Genomic DNA, 25,220 nt, shown 5'->3' with positions numbered 1-25,220 from the left:
GCTGAGCAATGGAAAGGATCATAACGTTGCTGAAGATAATTGTAGTGGTTCTAGTTTGAAAAGCATCAGTTTCCATTTTATAGCAGTACAAGCAGCATACTGTTCTGGGGCCTTCCAGCGTTCATTGTGGTCAAAGAGAGTTGATCGAAAATTCAGTCCGAGGCAGCCTACAGCAAGGACTTGCTCCCTGCTGGCCGTATGTGGGGAGGCACTGGGGAATCGCTGATGGAGAGCAGTTGCAAGGATCATTTTAGCTCCAGCTTAGCCCAGGCTGGGCTGGGCTGGCGGGAGTTCCCTGGCTGCTGTCAATGAGGCGTTCCTCCTGCAGTGCTGTGGATTTGGGGGACTCTTCTCAGTGTTAGCATAGAGGAAGCTGCTTGGGGATTTATTTTCGTAGAGGAAGTGTGTGATATTTCAGCTTTCTTCCCAATCCTCTTGAAAAGAGTAATTAACTTCCAAACTTTATTAAAATCCTGTAATTTGTAGAGCTGCATCAGAAAGAAAAAGCAGCAGTTGATCAAATGTTTTGCTGTGGGAGTCTTCCTACCTGAAAACATGTTGCAAAGATGGAAAGAACAGAGCTCCTTCTGGAAGGAGCAGACTTTTGATCATGTGTAGTGGTGCAAAATTAGTCCAGTGCTTTTGACCATCCAAATCTGAACATGTGGAAGATATTATTTCAAGAAAGAGAAGACATCTAAACTTTCATTTTGAGTGGAAAGGCTCTTTCCATGTATCACACATCAGTGAAATCACTGGTTGGGATTAAATCCCGGAGGGAGGAAGGACAGGGAAACAAAACTGGAAACGACCACTTGGATAGCGTTGACCTTGCTGCTCTTCTAGCAGTTCATTCATGCAGGTGATGTTCTCACTCTCTGGCTTGTCTAATCCTACGGTATAGTGCCTGTGAACAATGGGGTCGCAACAGACTCTTCTGTTTCTGTTGAACTCCCTGCAGATGTTCTTGTATGTGCATATGAGTTTTAAAACATTATCACAAACCGAGATGGCAGGTAACAGATGTCGTCTTGCACAGCTGCTTCCATTTGTGTCATCATTACATCTTAGAGGCTGCCCCCTGCAAGCACCATGAAATTTTGTATTGTCAGAAAAAACCTGTAGAGTTACAACATACTAGCAGTCTGAAATAAAACCTGAAAAGCTTGCTTTTTGAGGCAGGTACTTCTGGCACAGCAAGGAGCTGCTTGTTAATGAAACTGATAGACTTTCAAGAAAAAGATCATACAGATGTGGCACATGAATTGTGCGAAGATTCTGGCGTGATCCAGAATAAAAGCATCTTTTTTACTGTATGCAAGAAGCACACATCCCCAGACATTTTTTAATGTATTTGATTTTTATACAAATTATGTTTATAAATAAGCTTTTGATTGCTAACTAACCACCTGAGAAGTGAAACAACAAAAAAGAGAGCTTTGTATGTTAGAATCATTCCAGGTATGTGGCATGGCTGATGAAACTCACTCTGAAAGGTATATAATGCTATCTAAAGTAGTACTGATAATGTCGCAAGCACATCTTGTTTGTCTGGTCTTAACTATTTAATTTTTCAGATTGAAGTGCCTCTGGTATTTTAAAGAAACCCAGAGGTCCCCACCAAAACGTGACTGTGCATATTTAGGCACGCAGGGGAACACTGACCTGTCAGTCTCACAGATGAAGTAATAAGATAATGCAGTGATTCTGCTTGAGCATTTGCATATAATGAAATTAGAAAAGGCATTACTTTTTTTTTTTCTTTTTTTAATTAATTCCACTTGCAGAAGATCCAGGAGATGTCTGTTTTCAGGACAGGTTAAAATGAGGGAGCTTAGCATTTTGGTAAGTCAGCACACGGATAGTGCTCCATGTTGAGGGATGAAGATGTGAGGAAGGTAAGTGGTAGGATTGCTTCTCTTCCCCAGTATTTTTGAGAAGAAAGCCTGGAGTTTTGGCTTTGGCAGGCTTGCTGACAGGTAACTGGATGGCGTGAGCTTAGCAGCAGCAGGGAAGGCGATTTTGGGACAGCAGCTGGAGATGAAGTGAACAATAACACTCTACCCCACCACTACAAGACAGGTTTTACTTTTTAAATTCAAAAGTCCTTTATTTGCCAAAAAAGAAAATGCAAAGTAAAAATACAAAGATAAAACCATGCCAGCACAAAATGTCTCCAAACTACTTTTACAAAGTATGAGAACTTTTATTATTAAATATTCAGTTTCTAAGACCATCACCCAGTGATACAGAGAAAAGATTAGAACAGAAGGGTAAGCACTGTTTACATGTTTTTCTTACAGTAGCTCATGCTCTTTACTGAGGTTCAGTTTTGATTGCATAGACCTAAAATGCTGTGATTTAGAAACAGCTTACTCCAAAAACACATACCATTAAAACAACACTTCAGTGACCTCTCTTTTTTTTTTTTTTTCCTTGGCCTTTCAGGCATATTTTGTTTCAGAAACTAAGCACAGTACCTTGGTTAGAGTATCTTGAGTCAGCTTTCTTAAATCCTTAGTTCAGGAGAGCAGGAAGGTCTTCCGCAATGTTTTCTGTAAACCTGAGACTGACTGGAATTTCTTTTTTGCTGTCCATGTCTGTTTTGCAACACTGCCGCTTGGTGGCAGACCGGCAGAAGGGGAACTATGTCAGTGCCTGGGTTTTGCTGACAAAAACTGTAACGTAGCAATAACTACTGAGATTGTAGAAGAAGAAGAAAAAAATCAGGCTAGTACCATTCCAGCAGTAATTGCACGTGGTTGTATTGAGCCATATCTCCAATCTTAGTATTGCAGAGAGAGAATATTTGTGAATATAAAAATAAAAAGCAAGGGTTTTGTAAGGATACAGGACTTCATTTTCCTAGACAAAAGCAGACTAGAGAGAACAAACACAAATATATTTTTTTTATCATGCAAAACTGAATTTTACTCACTCTTCTGACTACTCATAAGGAAAAAGGAATCCAGCTCGTAATAGACTTCACTCTGAGCTGGATTTACAATGAAAAATGCATGCTCTGTCTTTAAAGGTATGCAACATCTAAAGTGGCATTGACAGTTGGAGATGGGACACAAAGTCAGGGGGAAGTGGAGTCCTACAAGTTTTCTGTGCTGTGCTTCTTGGGTTGCTTCATTCTAGAGAGCTTGGTGACCTCTGAAGCTGGTGTGTGTTGCAGCTGAGCAGGTTCTGGTGTCTGTATTCACGATCATCCTTGTCGTCTTATGTTTTGACTATCCCAGAAAGAAAAGCTAAGAAGTAGGACAGGAGTTCCAAAATTTACCTTGCTTATATACTGCAGATTTAGAAACCTTCTATCCAGAGAAGTTGTGGACAGGGCTAAGTCACAACTGGGGTGTAGAATACCTCCTTTACTAATTCATCTGTGGCTGCTGAATTATGGTTATTTGCAAATATACTAGTGAGAGAGAATAGATTTCTACTCCTGGAGTAAATAATACAAATTACTGCAAGTTTTGCACTGATATCATGCTAGCAGTGGCTTCTGTAGCTTGTCCTTATATTCACATATAAGGCAAAACGTTTGCTGTGTTTTGTTTTTTGTTTTTTTTTTTTTTCTTTGATTAGCTTGTTGTGTTAACATACTAGAAAGCATGAATTGGGTTTGGAATCACTCTGTCATAGTAGCAGTGAACCTCTGTAAAAGAGGGGCCTTGGGTTTGGGGGCCAAAGGGCTCAGGAGAGCAGCTATGAGCTTCTGTCTCAATTTAGCGAAGCCAAACCTTGAAAAAGTAACTGGTGATTTTTACCAGGGTCAGGATACTGACTTCTTCAAAAAAAGGCACCAGTTCAGGCAGACTGGTGTGGTGTGAGATGAAAGTCTGAATTGATTTGATGGGTTGAGTTAAAGCCCCTCTGCAAAAGGCATATGAGGAGAAAGATGAAAGATCCTGAAGTGGTGAGTGAATAGAGAGTGCAGGAACAGCAGAAGTAGGCTCAAGGTACGACCTAGCAAGAACAGAAATGCCAAACCAAAAGAGCGATGCACCAAAGGTTGCTGGAGTACCAGCTATTCACAGTCCATGATGGGCTGCATCTGCATCCCAACACACATCTGGTGCTTGAGAACAGGGTGTCACTTGCTCAACTGGTGAGTCCTTGATCTAACTCCCACCTTGTGTGCAAAAGAAATTGTGCATTCCCAGGAATATACATCCTTCCTGGAAAAGGGTGTTGCTCTGAAATCCCATAGGAAGGAGGAGGAGGAAAGGTAATATGTAGAGAGGTTGCAGAATCACCCTCTATGGAGATTTTTCAAAACTCAGCTGGGTGAGGTCCTAAGAAACTTGCTCTAACTTTGAAGCTGGCCTGCCTTTGAGTGAGGAAGTGGAATAGAGACCTAGACCTACAGAGGTCCCTTCCAACCTGAATTATTATATTATTCTGTACAGCGCTAGGAAGGCTTTTCTTGGAGGTGCCAGGGCTATCCCAGGTTAAAACCTTAGAGAGACAATCACTAAGTTATTCTGGAATGAGACTTTACATAATTGGCAAACTGGACATTCCAGTACTGCTGCTTACGGAGTTAAAAGCTAGCAATGCTGAAATAACATGAAGATTCAATTTCAGCCTAGAATGGGGTCAGGTGGTTCTTGTTCCTTTGAGGAATCTTTGTCTTTGGAGAGATGTAAAATTTTAACAAACTAAAAGACCACTCTAGACCTAGATAGTGAAGAAGAGAGGTGAACTGCTTTGCCTAGGTTCTTTCAGGTAAAAAGTGGATGGAGCTGGTTACAAGTAGTGGTTGTGCAACTTCCATCCTGTGTTCATTTCTGCAATCATGTCCTAGTTTCTTCTGTGTTTAGGCCTTTGTGGAATCATTCTCAGTAAAGCTTTTCCCCCTCAGGGTTATAGTGATGATGAAGATAAGATTCAAACACCCTGGTGTTGAACAGAGCCGCTCTTGTGTGCTTGTTGCATTCAAAGAGGCTTATTCTGGTTTGTTTAGAGTGCTCCCTGCTTATATCTTTTATTATGGAATGGAAGTTACCTTGCAGTGCCTTTGCTAATAACCTGGGCATCCAGAAGTTTCCTAGATATCAAATCCAGGATCCTGGGGTGTGTATATGCATCTGGATAAAATAGCAGCTTTGTTCAAGAAAAAAAGAATAGATCTCCAAGGCCAGTATAACTGAAAACTTCCTCTCTTTCAGATTTTCATCCTGAGTTACTAACCTCAACAAGGCAGCAGTTTATCCCACCTGGGCATCGGGAGGCAGGCGTTATGCTTCAAAGGCTCCTGGAAAAGTTGAAGCTGCATTGTAGTGGTCAGCCAATTACTTATTTGGTTATTAACAGTAGCACTTAGAGGTATCATCTAGGGATTAACGTTCCATTGTGCTAGCATCTATGTGTACAAAATACAACAGGCTAACAGTGTGTGTGTGTGTATACAGAAGTTACATATTAAGTGGGTGGGTTCTGCCTTTAGTGCAGGCAAGGAGGTGCCTGCTTGGAGATCTGATCCTGGCACTGGCAGTTGTCTCAGGTATTCTGGCAGGGATTCCTGCAAGGGTGTCCTGAGGAGGCATGGTTTGATATTCTTACAGGGAGGTTAGGAGGAAATACAGTGTATACATGCCAACCAAGCATTACGTATTTGTGCACAAATAAAATAGTTATAAAAATATGACAGCTGAAACCTGTTCCAAGCTGGAGAAGGTAAGTACCAGGTCTATTTGTGTATCTATGATGACTAAAATTGTGGACTGGTAAGAATATGTTATAATCACCTCTGTGCTGAATCACGGACAGCTACTAGGCAAGGAGGAACAGCTCTAGCAGCAGAGCATGTGCTATTACTAGAGACACCAGTTGAGATTCTATGGGGAAAGTCAGTTTAATTTTGCACTTAAAGCAAGAATTCATTAGTTACAGTGTTTCCTCTCTGAGACTGAGACATACTACATGGGTGGAAAATAAATTTTTGGCAATATTACAGGCTACTTCCTTTACCAGTTAAAGGATCCCTCTAGTAACAGACATTTAGCATGCTAGGTTAGGGTTGGGTGTTTTCTTCATTATCTCAGCTTAGTCTCTTGGAGAAGGCTACAGGTTAGCAATACAATAGAGAGAAAGAACACAGGGAATGGACAGAACTGGTGCGCACAAGACACAGCAGTTTCAAAACACCAGCTGAACAGCATATATGTCTTTTTTTGTAAATATGCTAGAAAATACTTTTATAGAGACAAAACACTAGCCTGAGGAAGATCATCTTACAGGAGAATATGTAGAAATGTTAACTATATCTCAAATTCTTAGAGAAACATTACATTATGTGGTGCTTTAACTGTCCACAGGTTCATGACAAGTAAAACATGTCCAGTATCAACTGTAAGAGCTTGTGGTTTAAAGCGCAAAAGGGGACTTCACTCTCCCCACGTGCAGGCATGTTGCCTTAGTTTCCAGGACACTAAGAAAAAAAAAGAGAACTTCATTGTGACTTGCGTTTTAAAAGATTTCTAGACATACTTTTAAATTAAGTTAATTTGGCAGCTCTTTTGTCACTCCTGGTATAAAGTCAAGGGGACAGAATGGCACAGGACTGAACTGACTGAGAAATGACCACTGTAGATGTTGCATGCAGTTGTTACAGTTAATCATTAGATGCTGGCATTTATTGCACATCTGGGGACATAACAGAATTTATATATAAATGAAACAAGGTGCAATCACCATTTTTAATGAGCGGGCACGATAACACGTTGTAAAAAGCCTTTTTATAGAAATTACCTTATTGCAATTACACAGGAAGAGAAAAAGGGTTCTCAAGTTACAGTGTACAAAATAAAGCACATTGCTCCAATGACGGATTTAAGAAAAATCCCTAAGTGTCTTGGGACTGAGTGCTATCCAGTTTGAAAGATATTGATTAAATGTCTTCCATTTCTCTATGCTGAGAGATCTGAGATAACTAGTTTGTCTGACTTGTCTCCAGTTTCAGGGGGAGATAAGACTTCATCTGTGTCATAGTCTTCTTCAAATGATCTGCAAAGATAAAAGGTATGTCTTTAAAAGCCGTATTTTGGTGAGAGCATTTTCAGGTAAGTTATTTCAGTGGCTACTAAAGCAGCTGGCTAAAATACAGTAGCATGCAAGATGTTAACCTTGAGGAGGATATTTATAAGGCATTGAAAGCAGTGCTGTAGTAATCAGTATTCTGACAGCTGACGTGACTGTGCTCCCATCCATCCTCATATGTAAGTTCCGAAGCAACTTTTCACTGGTGTTCAGCATTATAAAATTTGAATCCAGTTTCAGTAACAATTGTCAGTAGCTCACAGTAGCCTTAATAGTTCAATGTAGAAATAAAGTCATCCAGCCACACATCCAGGCCCTAGAGGAGATTTGGCTTGCTCAGACTTGCTCAGAAACACGTGGTTTCCAAAGCATCTTCTGGCTTAGGATATGTTTTGACATCCACAGAAGAACAATTGTGGCCGTGCTGTCATGTTCCTCTCTCACTTGGTTTGAAGTTTAATATCCAGGTCTTAACATTTATGGCCTGGGGAGGTTTGACTGTGAATTCTCAGCTCCAGCCAGTTGCACTATTCAGGCTGGTTGGGTTCTGTGCTCTGCAGCAGAGGATACCACCTTGGGGCTCTCATCCCATTCCTACTCCTAAGAAATGATGTTTTTAAGATCTTTTCCCTCCAGTCTCAGCACACCACAGGTTAGTTTCTCAGGGCTCCCACAAAATTCAAATTCTTCCTTTTGTTCTGAAAGCAATGCTTACGAAGGAAATGTTGCAGCAGGTGTTCCAATGGCAAGCACAGGAATAGCTCTAGTTTGTTCAGTGGTAAACTGTGCTGCAAAAAGGTTAACTCCTTTGATACCCCAAGCACAGACAGTGCCAAGAAAGAATTGTCTACCACTTCTTGTGCTGTTTTTCCCTTCACTAACCCATATGCAGGCACAGCAAATCCTTGGGAGCCTGTCAGTATGTATGTCCTGTGGTGGGGAGGATTCTATATGCTATAATCTGGTGATCCCTACGTGAAGAAGGGACAAACAGCATAGAGATCTTCCTGGACAACATTTTCATCTCCTCTTCCATAAAGGAAAGCACCTGCTTAGTAATTCTGCCACCTTCTGGATCCTTGCATAAGTGGGAGAAGGGAAACAATGGTCTGGATCCTACACCAATAACTGTTCTGATCATGCATGCAAGGATACCAAAAAGTATGCAATATGCACACTTTTTGCCTAAGCGGTACATGTCAGGAGTCTGCATGGCCCTGCCTCCCCTTGCATTCCCCACCTGGGAACGGACTGTGCATGTTTGTGCATGCCTCAGTTTCTCTAATGTCTCCTTGGTTCAAGATGATGCAGCTGAGGAAAATTTTTTATTTTCATTTGAATGCTCTTCTTAGGTATGTTCCTTTTGTGTCCCCTTTTCCTTCAATTTTACTAATTTCTGTTAGCTTTCTTCCTTTTTTTCCTATACGTGGAATGTGACCTTTTTCCTGTATTGTTTATCTTGCACATTCACCAGCACTTGGAGCTCCATTATAATTTTTTTTCTGGTGCCTTTTGCTTCTGGACCAAACCTTCTCATGTCTTCTTCAAAAGGGACTTCCCATTGTTCTTTACCATGTGAGTTAGTTTTCCACTTCACTCCTTAAGGCTCAATGGTGCCTGCCTTTCCCATCTTGGAAAAAATGCTTTCCACCTTTATGGCTAGGAAGCATCCAAGGGACAGCTTTTCCACAAGATTAGCACTAAAGATAATCACCTTCTCTCCTTCCAGGCCTTTCAAAACTTCACAGTCCCATAAATACATATATGGGGTCATGTAGATTAAACACCAATTCCTCAAGACTCAACCATAGCAACTCTAGCTTGTTCAGAGAAGGCAAATTGCTCCAGGAAATTCTTTGTCCTTCCTTCTGGCAAACACACACCTCTTGTCACTGGGTGGTTCAGTGATGTACTTCTTCCCCCTTTCCCTTCCTTATGCTGCTAGGTTCACGAAAGTAAGCAACTGAGCCACCAGCCGACTTGAGGGAGACAAGAAAAATGGTCTAAGCTGCCTAAACAACATCATCTGATCCTGTATCTTTGTCCCACCTATCCGCCTCTGAGCAGGATTGCTCTGTATTGTGCCCTCACTCCTTGTTGCTCAGGTGAAGGGGATTCTTTCCTATCAGCAGCTGATAAAAGATGGCCTCTTCCTCCTTATTTCCCTTCCTATGGAGAAAGATCTCTTTCCATGAAGGCAGCTGTGGCTTCCATGTACGTCAGCTGGCTGGAAGTGGTTTCTGGAACAACACGGTGCACACTTCTGCCAGGCAGGCCATAGCCTGGACTGCAAGAAAGGATTCTGCAAAACCAATGCTTCTATCTCCATTAAGAGCTTGTGTTGGTCAGGTTCAACTATTGGTTCTGCCTTCAAACAACGTGTGTATACGTTCACCAGGGAACAGACTCTTTTCATTGAATCTCGTACACAGATGTATAAAGCAGAGCATGGCTGAGAAGTGTTCAGATCAGCTTAAGCTTCCAGTGAAACATGATGCTTCATTGTTGTCTTGAGCAAGACTACACCTTTCTCTTATCTTATTTTTGGTGACTGTAGCTCTCAATAGAGTCACAGCATCCTTGAAGTCACTCTGAGTATCCACTATGTCTTGATGAGATTCCTCTTCCAGGAGCAGTGCTCTCTCATGGGCAAGCCTGCAGACAGCCAGACAGACACTGACTGGTTTTAGAAACCTTCCATCCAGAGAAGCTATGGACAGGGCTAAGTCACAAATGTGGTGTACACACACAATCTGCGATTGCGAAATGATGATTATTTTCAAATGTTTTAATAAGACAAACACCAGATTTCAGATTCTGCCAGCTAACTTAGGCAAAAATATTCCGGTCTCTCATAGAGCTCATAAATTGTCTTGGTTTTGTCCCCGCCCCCTGTTTCTGTCATCCTCAAAGGACAGCAGAAATAATGTATGTGCAAAAACTCAATGCCTGTTTTGGCAAATTTGTCTGGGCATCCAGCTCTTTGTTTTTCTTTTTTCCTTCCTCTTTTCCTGCATGGTCTGTTGCTATGCTCCACAAATGAGATCTAATCCTGCTGCCATGACTACAGAGCTTTTCAGGGTCTCTTAAAAGCAAGCAGCAAGGTTGCTGACATGCTCTTTGCAGGAAGACAAGAGAGCTGTTTCAGACAGACTTCGAAAACCTGACATCACCTGCCACTTTGCCTCTGTTTTTGGTGAGTTTGGGGATTTATGGTCCTGCAAAGCTTTTATGGCAGACTCCTGTTTCTTTTCTGTGCTGAGGACACAGGTGTTGCAAAGCAGCTGCAGGGAATACAGCAATTTTATCTTCTATCCTGTGTTACCTCATCTTCCATTGTGAAGGCCACAAAAAGGCAAGGCAGCTCAAAGGAGTTGAGGGAACAGCCCATAGCTGGTTGGATGCACATCACAGGGAGAGAGGGAAACAGCTCTCAATAGCTTTGCAAATCTCTGTGGCTAATTAGTAGGTGCTACTGTTATCCCAAGCAATTTCCAGTGTGGGAAGTTTTGAAAATTATGCAATCTTCTCAGTACTCTTACTTTAATGGCTCTACAAATACTGTTCAAGAATGGATGAAATCCTGAATCATGCAAGATTAACATGGGGTAAGCATTCTTTGGATGTTTGTTATATTAACCTGGAGACTTCCAGAGAAATTTCTCAAGAACATACTAACACAGACACAAATCTAAAAGATAATTATACTGAGTCTCCATTAGGAGCCTCTGCAGGAAGCCCTTGCACACAGAGAGGTTTTGGAGCAACTGCTCTGCCTAAATTCATTGACTCTAAGGATAGTGGGAGTGTCTGTCCATAATTTTATAGAAGGCTGCAAAAATGAGTGTAGGTATTGCAGAAACCAACAGTGTTTTAAAGAAAAAGTCTCAACAAACTTAGTAAACGAATGAAAACATTGAAACACAGCTTATGAAGAGCACAGACTAATAGGTATAAAGTTTGGCAGAAAGTAAAATTATTTGACTAAAGAAAGTCTCTGCTAGGTATAATGTAACAGAGCTACAGCTTCTAATCTATGATAGTGTGACATGGTCAATACATGGCCAAGACTAGCAAAAGTCATTTGATCTCTTTTTTTGTATGGTTGCCAAAACAAAAAGGCTTTGTCCTTTTTCTCAGCTATCTTCATTACTGCAGTGTGTATAGATGATTCAGATGGCTGCCCACAAAGAAGCCCATTGTGACAAATACACCAATACTGCCTTTTGGAGCAACTGTTTCAGGCTTCACATGCTCCAGTGTTGAGTCCAAATGGTAAGTCCACTAATCTACTACCTCTATTAAAAGCAGCATCCACATGCTCCTACTAAACCTCAGCTGGAGCCCAATAGTGTATCCCCAGGGCACTGCAATGCCTATGCTTACCCTTCTTGTAACTGTTCATTCCCAGACTCCTCAGCCACAAGAATCTCGTACTCTTCAGCAGCATATCTGTCCCAGTCAGAGGGTTCAGGGCCATCATTTTCAATGTCCTAAAGAGATCAGACAGTCAAGCACACTATGTCCATACCTCTCTACAGCTGTTTACAATAGTGAAACACATGAAACAGCAATTCTAGCAACAGTAAGCAACTGTATAGAAACAGCTAGTCAAAATTTGCCTTAACTGAAAGATTCACAATTATCTTAAACTATTTTAACACCTGCACATAAATGACTATGAAAAAATACATTCCTTAGTCTATAAAGCTCAGCATGTGACCTGAGCTGCAAACAAACTGAGCCTGCTTAATTTCAGAAATGCTGAACATTAATAACTGCACATTTTCTTTGCTCTAGCTCAGCAAGCCCTGCATCTGTGCACTTTGTAAGTCGTTAAAGAACTTAATGATTTAAAATCTTTAATTAAATGTTAATTGTAACTGATCTTTTGAGGAACTCTTCATATTTTGCTAAGTTTGGGCAAGTTTGAGAGAAGGTAACAGAAGAACATCCTTATAAACATTTGGCCCTCTGCCATTTACTATAAGACAGGGAAAATAAATTATTTTCCCCCTGGCCCCACTTGACTGCTCTTATGATGATCCAGTGTAAACAAACAAACAAAAGTAGGGTGGTTCTGGATTGGGATACATTTAAGCCTTGAATCATGGAAGCACAAAGTTCCTCTTACAAGTTATGTGGGAACAGCTGGGAGGGAACCAGAGTTGGTTTTGGCATGCCTGCTTTACTGTACTTTGACCAGATAAGAGGCTTCTGGGAGATAGTCTTTAAGTTGTAAACACATCTGGTTTCACTGGATGTGCAAGGGGAGCCAGAGGTGAAGGACTTGACACTAACAGCTGACAAAACTCAAGTCTCTGAACATCCTACAGTTAACAGCGAGCAACAACTGCAAAATACAAAAGCCACAATCTCCTGTATTTTCCCTGCTTGGGAAGAGAGGATGGTGAATGACAGTGCAGCCAGGCTGATAACCAGGCACAATCTGCAATATCCAAACCTTTCATCTACTCTACTGCATGTGTGGGCTGATCACAGAGTGGCATCTCATCTTCCTTGGCCCCTGTGTTGTGAAGAAGGTGTGTCTCTTTGGTTGTTAAGGCTATGGGAAAATGGCTAGTGCTGTTTTAAGGATCAGACTCCAACCTGGATGTTTAGTAAATCTTCACATGTAGCCTACTTATTTATGACTGCAGCTGTGTAGGAGACAGGAAGAGACAAATGGGATCTCAAGTTTTGAATCTCACAGCTCCTTTCTAAACTGAGGGAACCAGGTTCCCTTCTAGTGCAGCTGAGCCCCCCTCTTTCAGCCTGATGAATCAGTGCAACTCAGCAGGCTCCGGTCATTCTCTCTAGAATTACACACTGCACTGCCAGTGCTGGTGTAGTAGGATCAGTGATGGCAACCGAATCATAGAATCGCAGTATAATTTGTGTTGGAAGAGACCCAAGAGGTCTCTAGTCCCAGCCTCTGCTCAAATCAGGGTTTGCTACGAGGTCAGATCATGGGGCTCAAGGCTTTGTCCAGTCACATCTTGAAAACCTCCAAGAATAGAAGCTGCACAACCTCTCTGGGCAACCTGTTCCAATGTTTGACCACCCTACTTGTGAAAAAGGTTTTCCTATATTCAGTTGGATTTTCCTTATGTCCAGTTGTATTCCAAAGATGGGTTTGAGAAGGCCTGTATTTAGAAATAAAGGTGATTTATACCTTTTGCACTGCAAAGGGATCCCTCTGTTCATTGTCCAGATACTTCTCTAAATTAAAGAACGTGTTGTAGAACACGTGAGCCATTCTGCACCTCTTCAGGTCTCGCAGGGTTACTCTTCCTGCAGAAAAAAAACCCACAGTATTGTGCTGAGTTCTTAGTGAGAGACTGGACCTGTTCCTTGCCAGTCTTATCTAAGTTTTAATTATAACAACAGTATGCTACAATATTACAAAATTTCTTCCCAAGTCAGTCAAGAATTTTAACGTTATTCAATAAATGGGTACGTTTATTAGGCTTAAATCTCACACACATATGGAGATCTTTCACATTCATGTGAAATATGAAAGAATGTGAATGGGGGTGGTCCAGTTTCATAATCTAGACTGTCAGCACATCCCACAGCTGGAATATACAAGACTTGTTGCTCCAGTTCCAGCAAGTTAATTCACAAGGTCTCTTGTTTTAGTATTTCAAACCTCCTGATGCGTAACATTATGGAACAATAGCCACTGTTCAGACTTTTACCTTGTGCAGTAATTTCAGCCCTGTGATTCTAACACAAGGCTCTACCTACAGATGGATTTCACAGTGACATTACTTTCTCAATCCACCATAGATCAAAGAGGATGGAAACTCCCATTAAACAGGACTTACCTTCCCTCTCTGGCTTAACAAGATCAAGCATCTGACACAGCAAGTCATGAAATGGCAGTGGTTCTATGCCCATCACTTCCATCCGCTCACACTGCTCCTCATAAAAGTACTCCAGTTCATACATGGAGAGCACTCCATCCCCATCCAGGTCCATGCACCGAAACCAGTACTCAATGCTAGGAAAAAGAGACAGGACTAGTGAAAGCACAGCACTGCACTAGGAAATCCGTATAGCAGAGATTGCATCAATGCACATTCCCTTTTCCCCATCCTCTAATGATCTTCTGCCCAAAGGCTGGCATAAAAGCAGGGACGAAAATACCCTTTGGGAAGGATCAGGACAAAGGCTAGCACTCAAGAGTGCCTCCTGTTAGTCTCCTAGGTGGCTTGTGAACACAGCCATGCTCATGACCTGTTTCACCTGGTAGCTGTAGCAAGTGACCACAGTGATGCAGCTAAACTGGCTCATGTAGGTTAGAGTGTTCCTGTCTAATTCAGCAGCCAAAGTTGGCCAAATACAACCAACTCTGAACCCAGGACACTGGCTATCCCTGAGTGACCCTGGTGAGTGATGAGGTAGGCATGGTATGCACTTATTTCCTCTGCTGCTTTACACTGAAGGCAATGCTTTCAGGCAGTTGCACTCTACGTCCTCCCTTCACCTCTGGATAGTCCAACCCTGGCTTTATGAATTATTCTTCTCATTTTTGCTGATAAGGTTCCTTGTCCTAATAATCGCATGCAGATCTAGTTCAGCTCTGCACAATAGTCTCCCCACTGGCTGTGTCAAACCTGCCCATGTGTCTAGTTTGTAAAGTGACACAGTGAAGTTTCCCTACAAACCCTTCTTACGCACTTGCTTGCTATATGCATGCAGGGAACATGCCTATCTGCTGCAAACATCTCATGGGTTTAGAGCCAGTGCTCCATGGCATGGGGTAACCAAAGGCATTGATGACTACCAAGACATTTAACATTACAAGAAAACTCTGCTTCTACACAATTTCTCCTCAAGAAAGGCAAATGATTTGACCAAACGTTGACAGTAAGTTGCTTTCTTCCTGGAAGAATCACTGGAACCCAAGCTGCTGTCCCTTGTAGAAAGCGGTAGGTCACAGGAGTTTCTATAATCTTATCTGCTCATCTCAATACGTTTAGTAAGACACAGAAATCAGTCAGACCTTGTAGCACTCCTTTTGTCTTCCTCCGAAATCAGGAGCCACACAAAATCAGCATAACTCATGCGGCCTTCCTTTTGAACTTCATTGCCTCTGGAAGACACATGAGAAAAAAAAACCCAAACCACCAGGCTCCTAAATACTCAGAATGTTATCAAACATATTTTTCAAAAGCCCTAAATCATTGGTGAGAGAAAATGGGGCATCACCCATTTAGCCTGTACTCCCTGCACTCCCCAGGCACCCGTCCTTGTGCCCTTCCCCACAGTTACAGCATTTGCTGCCTTGCTGTCACTGCAGAGCTGAGGATCATCTACCGCATCCCCTCCCACAACAAGTGCTGGGCTGTTTTACTTTTTGGAGACTTTAAAGCAGTGCTCTCCAGCTATCCCTGTGCCACTGTGGGGCACAAACACATAATGTTGCATGTTCCCTCCCACTATGCCCAGCTTGTTCTACAATGAGGTCTATAGGTGGTCATCCTATAGGATTTTTTAATTTGTCTTCTTGAGATACCCAGAGGTCTCACTCCATTTTCAGGTAGCTCCAACTGGAGCACCATGTTGCGAACCACTCTGATCAGTGGGGATTTTTGAGAGTATCTTGCATTTCTAATCAACCTCACAGAAATTCCCTTCACTTCTATCCCCAACCAGTATGCTATTCCTCACCTCACCACAGCGCCACTGAATATTCGCTCAATAATCCTGTTTGATAAAGCTGGAAACAAAGAAAACACGGATAAAATGAAGCTACAGGTCACAGAAATAACTACAATCAGTTCTTCATGCTGAATCCACACAAAGCCATTTCCCATTGCTAAGAGAATGCTCTATCTACCACTTTAGCAGCATTTTGTAAAAAACAAAGATGATCCTCCCAGTGTGTCTGCCTTCGTATCCTCCCAAACACCGTATTTCCCCACAAATATGGCAACTGTGTGTTATCTGGATTCTTGAACATGGGCAGTGTTACTCCTACTTTGCTACAGTATGATTTGTCACATAAGCAAATCCTGCTGATAGAAGGAGACTATTTCAGTGTGTATTGCAAAAGAAGTTCAGTTATCAAGCACAAATCACACATCAAATCCCTAGAAAACACTTCTAAGCAGAGCAGAAGTTGTGGCAATCCTGCTGCAGGGAAGGACAATGAAAAACAAGCATCATTTTAGGTGAGTGGGAGGGCTTTGCCAGCCAGGAAATGCGTGGGATAGATTGTTATGGCAGAGACACACCAGCCAAGCAGCAAGTACCAGTCTTGAGCAGGATTTGCAGGCTGACCTCACCCTCGTAGACTGCTGACACACTTCCTTTAGATCCCCACCTTAGCTCCTTCTACATGTTCTCCATCACTTCTGTAGTCCTGGCACACTTCTGACAGACCAACCAGGCAGACCCATCCTGCACCACCCCTCAAATCCCCCTGGCACAGTGCTGACAGGTTGCTGTACCACTGCACTGATGGCTTCTTCCCTTTGCCCTGCCCATAGCACTGCTTCTATCTCTAGCTCCCCAGCACCTGGTGCTCTCAAGCCTCCCGTGCAACAAATACTCCATCCCCACACTCCAGCCTCCCAGTAGGGACCAATTCTCCCGTATCACCTATCCCAAGTCAGGGACTCCTCCATCCTCACCCCATCCAGCCCCATTATCAACACTCCTGACCCTTGTGACTGCCACACTCACCCAGAACCCCCACGGACTTTCCATAAACACCTGCACTCAGAACACACAGGCCACCACACCACTTTGACACACACACATACCTACAGCATTGTCATTCTCACACTCCTTTCCTTCTTTCTTACTTCAGCCCACTAGGATCTTGGCTCCTACAAAATGTTGTGCCCAACCCCAGAGCTCCAGCAATGCCTGACAACTTGTCACACCTCCAGATCCCTGTAGCCCTAGACACTACAACACCTTACCACATACTTCACCTTTCCTGCCACCTCCGGTCACACATGTCCAAACATCCCACTTCCCCAAATCTGATTCTCTGTCCCAGACCTACTTTCCCAAAAAGTGCAGCAACCACACAGAAGAATCAAAGAAGGCTTTGTCTTCAGGATTAAACAAGCTGGTCAATAACTCAAGCTCTTGTCCAAGACATTACATCATGAGTCCTAACAGGTAAGCACATGGGTATACCGTGCTCTCAGAACATAGATAATCCTAAAAACAGCCTCTGAGTGCCTCCATCTAGCACAACACATACAGAACAAGTGCTTTTGGATTTTTTATCCCTCTGTGGATTTGTATTCCATTAACTTATCCATGTCCCTTGAACCTTTGACAACTCCTAGCATCTGCTCAACTCATGGAAAGGAGTTCCACACTGAACTCAAGAGATAGTCTCCAGAGTGCATCTGCTAACTGAAGTTCACCAAGCCTCACTGGACTCTAGAACTTCTCCCACGCATAATGAGATTGCACTTCAGCAATCTTTGAAGTTCACATGGGCTTGTCCTTCTTGTCCCTACTTCCAAGTTCCTGCAAACCCTTTAGTAAATAATAAGCAAGTTTGAACACATTATTTTAGCTTGTCCTTCTGGCAGTGACCCACATGTGAACAGAAGCTCCCTCTTAGCTACTCATGCAGAAAATAGTGCATACGGCATTTCTCCGTGTCTAAGCCCCTACAACTGGCTCTGTAAATCAGTACTTGTGTAAGAGATGGATGGATCAATTTAAATTTTTTTGAGGCATAAAATTAACCAAATTAAAGCTAGGCTTTACTCTTTAGTGGGAACATTCTACTTTCAGCAATCCCCTTTGTCCCACCACAGCTTGCAGGCAGCATACCTTGATCACTGTACCTAGCCAGATCCTTCTGGCTGATGTAAAGATCATGGTCAGTGTCCAGCTCCCAGAATTTACAGTATATAACATAGAAGTGCTCGTAGGAGAAATAATCTGTGATCTGATTTATGTCATCCTCTTCTTCCAAGAGAGCAAGAGTCTGAAAGAGTACAAATAAAGTGGGAAGTTAAACCTAGACAAAGTGGCAGTTAAGCAGCTGAAGTCCTCCAACCTCTGTGGAAGTTGGGTGAACACAGCTCTGAGAGCTAATCCAAAATGCAGCCTTTCTCCCCTGTAAGAGATTTTGTTGCTGCTTTCCTTAACAAGCACTTATAGAGCATCTGGCTTGGCTATCGTGGTTAGCATATGTATGCACAGTATTTCTGCCACTCCTGTGAACAATTTCTGCTAATTTTCAGCTATAGTGAAGAGTGAGGCAGAGAAACAAGAACACAACTGCTGTCTCAGCTGGGATCCATTAGTTGTGAAACATTTCTGACCTGCACCAGAGACTCTCAGAGCCATTTACAACAGCAAGTCCACAGTTGTCCACAGGAACTGAGATATATCTTTACACATCACATATCCTTGCCTGGCTCCCAAAGGGCAAAATCAAGTCTTGCTCCAGACTCATGCCAGGACTGGGGAAGGAGGGATGGATCCCAAGCAGATCAAACCAATCACACTGATTTTCCTGGGCTGTAGCTGACAGGAATTAAGTCTGGTTTAACTAGGAGGTTTAGACAGATTTCCAACCATGACATCTGTTAACATGTCTTGTTAGAAAACATTTAGTGACGATGTCCTTGTTTCATTCCCACTTCACACCTACCTCTGTCCTTCCCTCCGCTCCGCCTTCCCACCAACAGGAAGGTATTGCATATTTACCGGTGCCACCTCCCTGCTTGCCTTTCTGCTAGTGCTGAGGCCACGGGACACCAGACAGCCTTTTCAGTCTAATAAATTATGGCTGCAGGAATATGAAAAGCTTAACAGACTCAAGTGGGCTACAGGTCTGTCCTCCCTTGCCCTCACAGCCTCTCAGAAGGGAGGAAGTGAAACACAGCCTAAGAGCTATCCTAGGAAGCTGTGTCTCTAAGCAGACAGGCTTAGTGGCTCTTCTATCCTTAAGCATAAAAACAGATGCTCTGCTAGGCACTGATAGTTCAACATCAACTTTGAGTCATTTCCACATCCTCACTGAGTCTCAACAAAACTCTCACATCCTGCTATCCACCAGGTTCAGTATAGTTTCAGGCAGGGACAACAGGATAGCACTGCCAGACCCACACTATTCTGACTTGCTGATGCTCAAGTCTAAAAACCTCTGATCAATCACTCACTAGCCTCTTCAGATTCTTCGTGGGTCTCTCAATTTCTTTACAGATTATAATCACTTGGGGAGGTTTTTCAGTAATTTTTTTCTCTCACAGCTCATGCCAAAATATGCCATTTACACATGCAGCAAAGAGCTGCCCAGGCAAAATTATGGTCCCAGAGCTGAACTTCCCTGCTGCAGGAGATGAAAAGCAGAGCAGATATGCAAGGACAAAAAGGGGAAGAGTGTATAAAGGGAGAAAATGAGTGAATAAAGATGCAGGGTAAGTTGGGAGGATTTGTTTAGAACAGAGGTTAGGGAGAGACAATCGCTAGGGATTGGGGATGAGACAATCCAAGGGAGCACTGATTTTTTTCATTAGCTGATGTGATCAGTGGGGCAGAAGATGTCCAAAAGGAGGAGGAGCATGAATTCATGCTTGAGGCTTTTGAGGAAGACAGCACACTACATCTGGAACAGAGAACAGGATGCAGTAGGAAAGTCTCACTGCTTTAGCTGAGTCCTTAACCTTTCAGCCTAAAGACCTCCTGGCTTTTTAGGTTGGACTGGAGTCGAGCAGCCTTAGACAGTTTTAACCTAGTGCTCTTTTGGGCAAAATATACAGAGAACAGAGATCCAAAACCTGAAACCTCTGCCCAACATAAGGATACATGACAGGGATTGTAACAAGAACTAAGCTTCATTCATTAACCTTTCTGAAGAAGTCTACTGCAGAAGTGGAAATCAGCTCCTGAGATGCACGGTCTTGCAATTGCACAGCACAACATGCCCGACCAACTGTCAGTGGGCTGATTGCCAGTTAGGAGTCAGGAAATTGGCTGTCCTACCCACCACGTATTGTAGGCAATCCAGCAGCTATTCTTGGCTGCTCAGTGAGCCACTTAACATAGGTGCACTGCTGCGTCTTGCTTCCCTTCCTCTTTGGCTAGATCAGGAGCCAAGAGCCAATCTGCCTGATGTAGCTTCAGAGCAGGTGCACAGTCGCCCCTTGACCTTCTGTCAGTGCACTCTTGGCTACTCCAGTCCCTGGTCTTCTCTCTCAACTCAGACACAAATCCTCCACTAGCTCCAGCACTCTCCTGGCACTGAGCATTTGGCCTACCTCACTACAACCCAGGCACAGCTCCCTCGCTATATAGTATACAGATATAGGAACAAAGGTATGATGCATTCTATATCTTGTTCAGGCAGAAACCAACATACTTGCAAGAAGTTGCTTTTCCTCAGCTCTGTTAGAGTGATCTTCCCAGACCAGGATCGATTGACTGTGTAGAATATTCTCTGTATAACCTGCAACACATGGACAGCGTTCTTGAAATCAACTCCTAAAATACACTTTTGGGAATTTAAATGCAGTAACTTTATTTTGTTTATTCACTCATCCTAAAGGGATTCTTTTTGAAAACTGTTTTGTGATCTTTTTTGTAGATATTACTATCCTTAATTCACTATGCAGGCTGAAAGTAACATTTGTTCTGAAATAGTATTATCCATTTCCACTCTGCAAATATTTTCACTGCTCTTAATTCACATCTTTGAGCATGCAGATGCATTATTTATGTCAGGGAATATGTTCAAAGTGCTGACAAATCAAATCATTTTGAAACTGAGTTTTTCAGGTTTTAGGCATTGTAGCTTGCATGGATCTCAACTGAAATAGTGTTCTGCACCAGAAAAAAAAAAAAATCAGGACTTTTGAAGAGGAAACAGGACATGTAAATGAAAGCCACAATTGATGTCTGACCTATTGTAGCTATAGCAATGCCTCATCCTCTTGGTGGCTCCACTGAAAGTAAGCAATAGAGATTATCTGTCTGCATTTATCTTAGGTAGGTGTTAACCTCATTTGTCTCCTTTACTGATCTGCCTCTGGTGAAAGTGAGCAAAAAGCATGGGGGGGGAATGCACAGACTTCTGAGAACCCAAGAGAAACAGTTCTCAGTATGAGACTGAGTACACTCCCAAGTACCTAAAAAAGCAAGCTGAACTCTTCCTAGTCTGCTCCTTGTTAGCTTGTCAAATATCATCACGAAGTGGGGAAAACACAAATGTGTGATCAAGCACATGCAAGAATAAACTTAACAGAGGAAACAACAACAAACAAACATCTTCAACAAGAGAAATTAGAAATATAATTAACTTGACTGTCAGCACTGAAATCTATGGAATATAATCCTTGTCGACCAAACCCAATACAAACAAACCTTTAATGTCTCTGACATCATGTTGACATATTAGCCTAGAATTTTGGTAAACCTTAATAGTGCATGCTATTCCAACATGAAAATTAACTTTACACAATATGGACATTACAGGGATTAATCTGGTTAACAAACTAAATGGGAGAGGTTTGTTTCTTAGCTTCGAGCAGCCAATCACCATTTAAGGGCCATACTTTGACTCAGTCACAAGCGTTGGTTCTTAGTCCAGAACAGACCTGGAACAAAGTATGAGATTGTTGCTAACAGTCTGCTTGGGGATACACATTAGTGAGACAGTAAATGCTGATGAGCACAAATAATTTTGAGAGCAACGAGAATGATTTGAGGAGTCAAAATGTATCCTGAAGAGAGAGAACTAATATATTGAACTTATCTGAACATGACACCTATTGGTAGCTATCCTTAAAAGCCTACATGGGGAGATGTGGAACAGCAGGAGGACTTTTTGCCCCTCATGAAATACATAACTAGAAGCTGAAATCAGCCTAATTGAGATAGATAAGAATGCATTTCTTTTACAATTCCATTGATTAACCACTGGGACAACTCCCAAAGAAACATTGCAGGCTCTTTATCACTCCAGACTTCAAAGATGGATGCCCTTCTAAAGCTGGGGGTCAATTCAATTAAAAACAAACAAACAAAAAATCTATCCTAACTATAGCAATTACTGAGCAATGTTCTATGGCCTGTATAATGCAAGAGGTCAGACTAGGTAATCACCATGATCTTTTCTGATCTTAAGCACAATGAAAAAGCTGTATGTTTGTTTCTTCTTTAATGCCTTTGGTAGCCGCTGCCATTCTGGACTCTATTTTTGCACTTTGTTTGGCCTTTGCTTCCAGATTGCACAACAGGTCAGAGACTGAAGTGGGTCTCACCTCATACATAACCATTATCACACCTGACAACTCTGTAGCAATTCTTAAAGATACAGAGTTTTCACACCATTCCAGGGACTCAAAAATAACAATCCCAGGAATCAGAAAAAGGACCCCTAACCAGCAATCTTTTTCTTTTCCTCTGCCTGCAGGGTAATAAAAGACAACAAAATGTCCCCGTTTGTGATATATAAGAAACTGTTCCTCTATCAGACCATATTGATAAAGATGTTCCATCTGCTCTCTCCTCACCTAGCTGTAAAAATAAGGCATTCAGAAGTAAAATGGGATCTCTCCATCTCTTTTACCATGTCCAGTCACTCAGTGCAGGACAGATAAAATGTCAAATAATGGTCCAGTTTCAATGGATAGTACATAGTGTATATATCGGTATAAAATGTCAATACTTCTTTCTTTTCCATGTTGTGAAAACCAAGCTGTCAAAAAAAGCATTTGGGAAACATCCTAGAACATAATTACACAGCCTGAGATAATCTGCAGCATTCAAGCCACACTTGTCAGTTGTGCCTTATTGAAAGCCGTAACCGACTTCGTTTTTCCCAGCATGGAAGATTATTTATTCTGAATTCAGTACATAAGCCTTTGGAAGGGGGAGCCCCTTCCTATTTGCCTATTATCCTCATGTAATCTGTCTCCAGGACCCAAACCATTGATGGGTCAGTTCTAGACCTTTCCCCAGTCTTCCCATAGAAGAACAAAAGCAACACCATTTCTGGAAAAACCCACAAAGCTTTATTAAACCCTGTAGGCCATCCTCCCCTTACACATTTGCATTAGTAATACTGCATAAGCTGAAGCATTTTTCAACAAGCACTATGTTTGGCCAAGTTGTTTTCAGTTGACTCAGATTTTCAACAACAGCATGCAGTGCTAACTCTGAGCCTTGTTTGAACATTCTGGAAGAAATCACATTTTAAAGCTTTTACAATAAATGCTATGTGATATTCTGCATCATCTTCACCAGCTTCAGGAGTCGGTCTCTGTTGAAAGAAACACAAGTAGTTTAGTATACTGGCAATACAACAGCTCACAGATACTGATGCAGATTAAGTTACAGCCTATTGTATCCAAAAGGAACCTCTAAGAGGTGCAGAGGTAGGCAAAACCAAAAAATTGAAATGTGCATACATATCTTACCCATACTAGACTGTTAGCTTACTCTCCAGGTGATTTCAACCAAGTGATGCTGTATCCAGCAATGAACACAAAAGCCAATGTCTCCCTACGGCCCTCATCTGTAACACAAAAATAAAATGTAATTCTTGCACTTGCAGCAAATACAGCATTCTGTCACTGTAAGTAGGGATAAGGCACTCTACCTTGAATGGATCAAAAGGATCCAAGTAGTCTCAAAATCCAAGGACAAAGCTGTTTCCTTCATTACCTCCTGGTGGAAATACTGAACTTTGTAACATTAAAGACAGAGAAGTGCCAAACTGTCTGTGAAAGGAGATGTGAGAAATAGGAACTCCTGGTATCAGAGAGGAGAGCCACTGCTGCAGTGGGCCAAGTACTCCAGATGGGAACAACCTGACCCAACAGACTGTCTGTCTCCTGAGGTCTTGACTCTGCTCCAACTCAGTGATCTGGCCAAGGCCAAACACGCTGAGCTCAGAAGGAATCTTGTCCTGCCAGCGTGAGGAGTCTGTGAAGGACATCACAGCTTTGTAAGATTCACCACTCCACACCATTTGTCTCAACCACAAGCACCACTATTTCCTGGCTGCCTGGGAGCAAGCCTAGGAAGCCACCTCTGTCAGAGTATTGTGAGTAACGGTGCCTGAAGGCTCAGACAGAAGTAGGAAAGCACAGTGGAGGCACAAGCAGAATCAAGAAGTACTGAGGAGCTTCATGTACTCATGAAGGGTCTGGTTCTGTGACTGCTTTATGGTGGTCACACAGGACCTTGCCCAGGAACAAGGGAAGCTGTGGAAAAGGAGAGAGGAAGGAAAAGGTGTTGCCCTTTTTAGTAGCAGCCTGCACTTCCTTGAAGTTAGTTCAAGTAGTTATCTTGAAGTAGAATCTCAGCTTCACACAGCTGGTCTCTCAGACCAGAACATGCATTGCACCCCAATGAAGTTCAGGAAGTGCAGGAATTGCTGCTTTGGGACCCCAAGGGTGATCATTTGGGGGATTACTCTACAAAAAAACCCCACCTTGTTTCTAGAAGAGGGAATAAAGGCAAGACTCTGAAAAATACAGGAACAGCATACGACTTGAGAAGAGGAACCTGGAAAGGCAGATGCACAAACTGCCTTTGTCACCACCCAACCGCCAGCATTAGGACAACCATGCATTGTATCTTGACCCGCTCACCAGCAAAGAACAACTGGTTGATACTGCAGTCAGAAACTGATGCTAGTGTGACCTTAAATTTTTCAGCTCTCACCCCTTCATGTACTTTAAACACCAAACACCAGGGTACATGTGCCACAGGCACCTTCCACACTCACCCATTCATGTGCCTCCATAATTCCCTGGCCATTGTTATACCTATTCTGGCCAGTTACTATGCTTAATGTATCTTGTCTTGCTCCACGGGGACTAAACATGTTGATAATACAGCGATGTTCACTGTCATGTTCAAGTGCATCTAAACATTTAAAATTGATTATTGTTATACATTTTCATAAAACATTAGTGTGGCAGTTCAGGGTTTGCCCAGAGCAACAGTGTCTTTCTGCCACCTGTTCTTTACAGGAAAGGAACAAGCCTATGTCTGCCAGTAATCTCCCAGCTGCCAGTATGCGGTACAGCTGGCCCCCATGCAGACCCTGGCAAGCAAACAGGAGAAACTTTAAGCCCTTGAGCCCTGTTGGGATACAGCTCCCATCAGGTCTGTCATTATTCAAATTTGTTCCTGCTGCAGAGATAAAACATCCTAACATTTATACCTTT

At 42.5% G+C, this 25,220-nt stretch overlaps 1 protein-coding gene across 6 annotated transcripts in view; it reads right to left on the bottom strand.

Annotated features, from left to right (window-relative positions):
• Positions 1–2,112: 2,112 nt before the first annotated feature.
• PPP2R3A (protein phosphatase 2 regulatory subunit B''alpha) overlaps positions 2,113–25,220 on the bottom strand; it is a 62,264-nt gene continuing 39,156 nt past the window's right edge. For 5 of the 6 annotated variants that reach the window (XM_072868219.1, XM_072868216.1, XM_072868218.1 and 2 more), the window contains 8 exons: positions 20,402–20,488; positions 17,863–18,019; positions 15,727–15,775; positions 15,059–15,148; positions 13,878–14,053; positions 13,223–13,341; positions 11,434–11,540; positions 2,113–7,014 (listed from right to left, as the gene is read on the bottom strand). In XM_072868219.1, coding sequence (XP_072724320.1) covers positions 6,918–7,014; positions 11,434–11,540; positions 13,223–13,341; positions 13,878–14,053; positions 15,059–15,148; positions 15,727–15,775; positions 17,863–18,019; positions 20,402–20,488 — 882 coding nt within the window. In that variant the 3' untranslated portion in view covers positions 2,113–6,917. The remainder of the gene's footprint in view (positions 7,015–11,433; positions 11,541–13,222; positions 13,342–13,877; positions 14,054–15,058; positions 15,149–15,726; positions 15,776–17,862; positions 18,020–20,401; positions 20,489–25,220) is intronic. The other variant, XR_012043492.1, reaches the window with a different exon arrangement.

This window comes from Ciconia boyciana, chromosome 7 (genome assembly GCF_034638445.1).
Source record: "Ciconia boyciana chromosome 7, ASM3463844v1, whole genome shotgun sequence".
Lineage (NCBI taxonomy): Eukaryota > Metazoa > Chordata > Aves > Ciconiiformes > Ciconiidae > Ciconia > Ciconia boyciana.
This window is presented reverse-complemented; position numbering and strand designations above follow the sequence as displayed.